The sequence below is a fragment of the Nuphar pumila genome, unplaced genomic scaffold (assembly GCF_984573655.1).
Source record: "Nuphar pumila unplaced genomic scaffold, dmNupPumi1.hap1.1 HAP1_SCAFFOLD_909, whole genome shotgun sequence".
In the NCBI taxonomy this organism is placed as follows: Eukaryota; Viridiplantae; Streptophyta; class Magnoliopsida; order Nymphaeales; family Nymphaeaceae; genus Nuphar; species Nuphar pumila.
In genome coordinates this window covers 7,637-14,840 of record NW_028323532.1, presented here as the reverse complement: position 1 = coordinate 14,840, position 7,204 = coordinate 7,637, and the positions used below count along the sequence as shown (strand labels likewise).

The window sequence follows — 7,204 nt, the reverse complement described above, 5'->3', positions numbered from 1 at the left end:
TTTGGGTCTCAAGGAATACTTGTCAAGCATTGATAGCAGGATGGTGTGCCTTTGGTGGCAATGTGTGTGCTGATACCACACAGAACACATGTACGAGCACAGTGAAAAACACAGTGAATGTCAGAGATATCAACGAATGGAGATACAAGAAGACTGCATGTTGTTTACATACTGTTGAACTTGCGGTCCATGCCTGGACCATGATGCCCGCGAGAATTCAGACCTGCTCAAATATTGCATGTCGCATGCCAAGAGCTGCTGGCGGTTGTTACATACGCTTGCTTCCGCGATCTATCTGTAGTTTGGCGGCAGTGGAGGGAGCAGGAGACACCCGAAGTCTCCCTAGTCTAACCGTGTCAAACTGACACTGACGCTGTCAGTACGTGTTCCATTGCCGCATCTGAAAACAATGTCTTATAAAAGCATTGCCACATTACAGGTAGTCATGGCAGATTTCCAGGAGCAGCTTCAAAAGCTGGTTGAGACTGGCACCATTACTGCCGACCTCAAACAAGCTGTGATAAACGCGGAGATTACATCGTGGGGCGTTCTTACTGAGCTCAACGTGACGGAGCTGAAGACTGGCCTCGCAAATTTTGGTGACTTCTCGCCTATAATTCTGGCGAAGTTGCTTTCGGCAGCAAAGGAGGCGCTGGGGGGTGTGCTTTCGTGTTTCCAGTTGTGCATCTTTTGCCTGTTGTCATTCACACTTCAATGTTCAACACTCGTATGTTTAACTGCTCGTCAATGCAAGTAACTTTGCTGGCTCATGGTTTATATTTTAGAAGGCGACATAGTCCTCCTCCGGCAGCCTGGGTTTGACTCGTCAACATGTTCGTGGCATGTTGTGGCATGGCAACTACAAGTTAGGAAATCGCACGCCATTTCGTCAGCGATTAGTGGCTTGCTCGAGTTGCGAGATTCTTTGTTGCAGTGCTGCCATGTGCAACGGTTCCGGCCGAGTTGACTTGCTCGTAATGCAAACAGCTGCAATGTCAGCAGATACGTGTGCGTCATTCATGCATGTACAACACTTTGGCCAAGGTTTTGCCTCCCTAGCTTGCACAACGGTCCCTTCCGTCCACGCCAATCTTTGTAGGTTTGGTTTGTTGAACACTTCGTGGCACCAGAAATGAGTTTCATCGCGGCAAGTATCGGCTGTCAGATCATATTGACGTGCAGAGACCAATGTGTACGATCGTCGATCATTGTGTGAGTGCATACAGCGTGTTAACCCAATGGACCGACATGTTGACCCCAGTAATTCAGGTGACTCAGTGCACACATACGTCTCGTTTGGAAAGACCTGCTGTGTCAAATCGTTTTCGATAAGCATACCTCTTCTCACGACTGAAAGAAAAGTGTCTTGCCCGCTAGTTGCATCTGCAATCACGTGATTTGAACAAAGTGTGGAGGATGCTGTGTGATGCCATAGTCGATGTGGGTGGTTTCAAAGTGGTCGGTCGAGGTGAAAACACATCCAAACATAGCATGCATGTGCTCATTCTTGGTCGGAATCAAAAGAAAAACACCTCACGTGCGACTTTCAAAGCGTCGATAGTGCTCGTGAACGGTCCCAAGGTTTGTGTTGGGGAGTGCTTCGTGCAAGCTTCCACCCTATGAGAGACACACAAACAGACGCGGCATGGACCTCATTGGACGCACATGCCGCGAAGAAATGTTTGTATGTGACATTTAAAGCGTCAGCGTTCACGTCAACACACGTGAGTGTTGGTGCTGACATTACCAAAGGCATTATGTATCAAACAAATATTGCATGAACCATCCGGAGCTCAGACGTCCATAGGGTTCAGAGCATGCCGGGGCTCCGACACTCGCAGCCGAACGCATAGGATGAGCCAAAGTAAACTGATTCCGTGGTCTGATAGAGATACATCAAAACCAGCAGCCTTGGTGGAGCTAGGTGGTGTGGTTGCAGGAAGTGGTGGTGGTGTATTACATTCAAGCAACGAGTGCTGATGTCATTGCAGGAATTCGTGGTTCGTCTTTGGCTGAACCGGCGAGCAACTCTGTGCAAGCATTTTGGAAGGCCCTGGCAACTGTGCAGATCAACGAAGAACAGGTGCTTGAGCTGCCATCCGGTGTGTTTTTCATGGGCGATGAAGTGAAAGGCTCGCGCTTGATGGTGCGCCAAGCATACACTGAGCTGTGGGATGAGGCGGAGGCCCTATACCGCGACGGCTTCAAGCGCCTTGTGGTGAGAGGCACGCCAGGCATCGGTATGTTCCTTAAAAGGTGTGAATCGACCACCATGTGCTTTGGCTGTTGTCGCAAGTGATCACCATACTGATAAAGTTCCGTGCCTGCTTTTTGCAAAGGTAGATAGTGGTTGGTTGAGGAAAGCTGCGTTCGCGTTGTCTGCTGTGCGTGGCCTTGGATCACGGTGATGGAATGACAGTGATTTATTCGTGCTTGCAGTCTGTGTGTGGTGGTTGACTGCCATGAGCTTAACTCCAGCTCATCCCGGCTGCGTATTGCCAAGCATCAACGATTGAAGTGACTTCAGCATTGTTGCCGCTCGTGCAGCCAGAGCTTGTTAGAGTGGCACATCTGCGCCACTGTGCGTTACCCCACAGCTCGTCAATGCTCCCAACTCACGCCGCCTGGGTGCTGAATTGCGTGTATGCTCAAAAGGCGATATTAGCGTTTGTCCGCGGCAAGCCTAGTTGTGCAAAACAACAGTGAAGCAGCAAAGCGCAAACTGCACAGATACAACAGCTGCAGGCGCGCTCGAGATCGCACAAAGTGTGCTCTGCGCTGTAGGGGCAAGGATGCTAGCCATGAGTCGTTTTAGTGATGCAATGGCATGCTCACGACAACCTCGGCATGGCATGCAGGCAAGTCGTGGTGGCTCTTCTACGTGATGCACAAGGCCGCTCATGCGGGCGTAACGGTCGTGATGGATTCCGCTGAATATAACAAACGCTTTCTTTTTCACGGCGACAGTGTCATGAAGGGTGACCTGCAGAACAGCTTCGACCAAGAGCTTGACGATCGTCAGACGTGGTACCTTGTGGACGGCAGGATGCCTGTCACTGTGCAAGCGCGCACGATTGCTGCGATTTCCCCAGCTAAAGCGCTCTACCATGAGTACTCGAAGAGGGCTGGTACGGTCTCATCTGCGTCGCGAGGCACATAGCCTGATTGTTGCCTTGCCTTCACAGCGTAGTTTCAGAGGACAGACACCACCGCACATGGATGTCAACTTCCCCATTGAACATTGATGCCGTTGTTTGGACGAGTAACTAGACACACTCATTCATGCAACCGTTTCAGACTCATCAATCCATTCCACACAGCCGCCCATCTGAAAGCCAATTGCTTGGCATCATTAGATATGCGGGCATTTGAATTGACTTTGCGAAAGCTGTTGTGTTGTCGCTTAGACTAAGCTTGTGCTGTTTTGATGCGGCGTTCCAACGTTCGTGAACCTTTGTTGATGTCATGGTTATTTGGTGAAAGTTTGACATTGCCATTCATTGCAAGCCTTTGCTGGGATGGCAAGATCTTCAACCAAAATAGCAATTCTGCATCTCAAATCCTGTCTACAACTTGCAACTTGAGAGCTTTGCGAGGATGTGCCAAGCCCATGGGGATCGCGTTTGCGCCCGGATTTGCGACACCACTAGCTTGGCCCCCTTGCCCAATATTGCCTGTGTCCAGTGTTGCGTTGAAAAATGCAACCTGGTGTGTTGCAAGTGGCTTGACTGGCACAAAAGTGCACTATGACAAGGTGCCACCCACCCCAATACACACGCTAGAGCCACAACAACGTCGAGTTTACTTGTCCAAAGCATTTCCACAATTCATTCATTCCATTGTCGACCACTGCGGGTCTGCGGTAGTCAATGTCAATTGTACTCTACTGCAAACCAGCAACACGGCCAGACTCTGTGTTTCACTCACAAAGGACAAAACGTGTCAAAACGCCTGCTACGATTACCCACATTTCATCACTTCACATCATCAAAGTGAAGCAGATCTGGATGCCATTGGGTGTCAGGAATTCCAGGCTGCACGCGCTGTGGCATGGATGGAGTGATGATGGCATGCACCACAGCGTTGTTGACACCTGGATGCCTTTCGCAGGTGTGAAAACTCGCTACATGCCGCTTTGGAGCTTTGAGGAGATGGAGCAGGCGAGGCAGCTTGTGTTCCCGCACGTTGGGAAGGAGCGGGTGGAAGCAAAGTATGAATTGTGGGGTGGCACGGCCAGGTGTGTGTATTGTGCTTCCGTTGCCAGCGCACTTAATTTCACACGAACGCACACAGGATGTCAGATGAGTTGGGAGATATGCAAGTTCGTACATTGCAACTCCCCCCCGCCTGCCTTGTTGCCCCTATGTATTGACTTGCAGGCTACGGCAAAGCTCAAGGAACGAGGCTCAAGGGGTTAGGTGTTGAAAGTTTATCAGTTTGCGGTAAGCATGAGGTATGCACGACGCATATATAGGCGGGTATTTGACTCAACCAATCAAAACAGACAGTCCATGCGAAAATTGTTCGCAAGCCTCAAAGCATATGAAAATTTAACATTTGGTCGCATATATATATATATATATATATGCTGGGGCATTTCTGCAGTTCGCCTTTGGCCGGGGCATCCCACGCAAAGCTCAATATAAACTGTGTGGACTTTGTTGTTGCAGTAAACTTTTGGAATTGTTGGCTGAGGACATTGACAACGATCGCGCCATGCGCCACTTGTTCAGTAATATGATGATGCGTCAGCGTGTGACGCATTGTCCGACTCCGCATCTGGTTTTGAAGACGAAGTTTAGTGTGTGACTAGCTGTGATCTGCTTGTGTGAGTGGCATGTCATGTCAAACTGCACCAACCATACATGGGTGGTGCATTGCATGGCTTGATTGCACAATGCCAAGCCGTTGTTGGATGAATGGCTGAGTATCATATTTCTGGATTTCTTGAGGGACTTAACAGGTATACTTGGGACCAGAAATCTCAACTTCTCACTCGGTGGGCAGAGTTGAGGTTTTAAGGTTTCTGATGGCAGAACTCTTGAAGGCGATTGCAGTGATATATTGCAAACACCATTTTGTTCTGTGCTTCAGGAGTTAATGGCTTCCAAAGACTATTTTGGCGCGATTCTGGTGGTTTACCACCACCCAATGGCCACAAATGTTTTTATCCGCTTGGTCCAAAAGTGCTGTAGGCGATTGCTACACTAATAAGAGCCATTTGCAAATTTCGTGGTTTTAGGAGCACAGGAAGGGTTTTTTGCAAGAGTATCCACTTTGTAGGTGCCTGGCTTAGCAATGGTCCTATATAATATACCAATGGAAACGGAAAGAGCTGAACATGACATGACCATCTTGCCGCAGGTATTGCCTGCAGTGTGCGGACGAAGACTTGGACACCGACGCGGTTAGTGTTCAAAAGATTATCTCGCAATCCAGCATGCCAAAGCTCATGAACGAAATGGGTGGCTTGGAGGTCGACATCGAGGCCAGCAACCGGATTGTCCACTGGAGTGTCTCGTCAAACTTCAAGTCCTTCACGACGATCTTTGCATCCCAGGCAATTCGGAACATGGTGATTTCCCACATGATGAAACAGTCACGTGAGGAACTGGCGCGGATGCTGCCGATGGTGGCGGGTGTGCGCGCGTACTCGTCCTTTCATGGAGCGCTTTTTGAAAGCTTCGTGCACACTCAGATGCGAGACGGCGGCGAGTTCCAAATCAGGGACTTGGAGCAACCGGAGGCACCCGCTTTCCATAAGACCTTTCCACGGCCAACAGAAGTGTGCTTCTTCAGCCGCGATGACGACTTGCCCCGGGCTGGTATTTGGTACTGCGTGCCCACCAGCGTCAATTACGCGGCTGTCGATTCGTTGTTGACGCCCAGCTCAGCCATCCAAGCCACAGTTGCGAAAGATCACCCAGTGAAGCAAGCCGGGCTTGCGAACGCGCTGGAGAAGCTGCCCGAACTCGACGAGTGCCAGTTGTACTTTGCTGTGCCTGCGGAGAACTTTGCCAATTTCAAGCAGCAGCGCATCACAACAGCAGAAAAGCCAGTCGCGAAGAAGAGTGGCAGGGTACAACGAACGAAGCAATATGCACTCAAGATTCTGGTGAGGAGCGTAGCGCACGCTGCGCCGCGTGCATGGGTGCTCTGATCCGCAGCAGGCTGGCGCATTCCTCCCCATTCTTCTGTTTCGGTGCAAACCGTAGATCAGCATTCGCAATGGCGTGTGAGGGTGCAATGTCTAAAGAAGCTTGCAGGTAAAGAGGCAATGTTGACGCGGGTCTTGCGCGCTTCGGGAGCTCAAAACAGTCTGAGCGGACTGAACTTACCCATGTCCTTTTGGAGGCTGCTGAAAGTCGTTTGCCCCATTGTTTAGGTTGCATTTTCAGACAAGCCGTAGGGTTGTGACCACCGAACGTACTTCATGTGCAGCGTCTGCATCGGTATGGATGAAAATATCGTGTCACGTGTACCACAAAATCCTGTCACGGCATGAATTGCCTTCCTCTACCCTCCATGCAGTACTCCCGTCCTTTCACCCTGAAGCCGAATGAACATTACAATTTGTTGTACACATAAAAAAAAACACAATTTGGACGTCGTCGTCATGCGACAGACGTAATCAACTGCGGAGTCCTGAATAAAGCTTTGCAGTATTGCATAGACCTTTGCTTGTTTGGGTACTTGCCTACACCAGCTGACCCGGATAGCCTACAACAGCATCGTCCAGTGAAAGATAAAATGATTGTGCAAGAGTACATGTAAGCGAGCTCCGTGTCCGAACAGTTTCATCATTTACTCCCCTCAATGGCATCGCGCTCCACTGTTGCGTGCAGACTGGCTAGGCGTCTTGCACGCATTGTTGACTCCATACCAGAGGACATCTAAACCTCCATTGCCTAAGGGCACGTTGATGACTTTGATCTAAACAGAGACGGATGCCATGCTAGCTTGTGCATGCTTTGTGGTCAATGGGCTGTCAGCCGTACGACTTGTGGCCGAAGGTACCATTTGTTGCAATGTTTCCCAACTGGTCCATACACAGAGCCCGAAAAGCCCTCAAATTGGCCTGAGTATGGCACCACCTCGGAGGAGGGCGACTGTCCTCTAAGCGCGGACATGTGCATGGACTGGCCCAAGCTGTTGGGTTGCTGCGACCATTGCTTTGAGGTGCATCGTGTTGATGTTGCGACGC

General features: G+C 50.1%; 1 protein-coding gene across 1 annotated transcript; it reads left to right on the top strand.

Moving 5' to 3' along the window:
* Positions 1 to 3,869: 3,869 nt before the first annotated feature.
* Positions 3,870 to 6,160, top strand: LOC149809662 (uncharacterized). The gene is made up of 2 exons (XM_089994709.1): positions 3,870 to 4,237; positions 5,365 to 6,160. The coding sequence occupies exons 1-2, from the start codon at positions 3,870 to 3,872 to the stop codon at positions 6,158 to 6,160; spliced, it is 1,164 nt and encodes a 387-aa protein (XP_089850835.1).
* Positions 6,161 to 7,204: the final 1,044 nt, after the last annotated feature.

Bases quoted from the DNA above. Each gene is read 5' to 3' on its own strand.
- LOC149809662 (XM_089994709.1), top strand. From the start codon at position 3,870: ATGTCAATTGTACTCTACTGCAAACCAGCAACACGGCCAGACTCTGTG. The intron at 4,238-5,364 runs GTGTGTGTATTG...ATCTTGCCGCAG, and splicing joins TTGTGGGGTGGCACGGCCAG to GTATTGCCTGCAGTGTGCGG.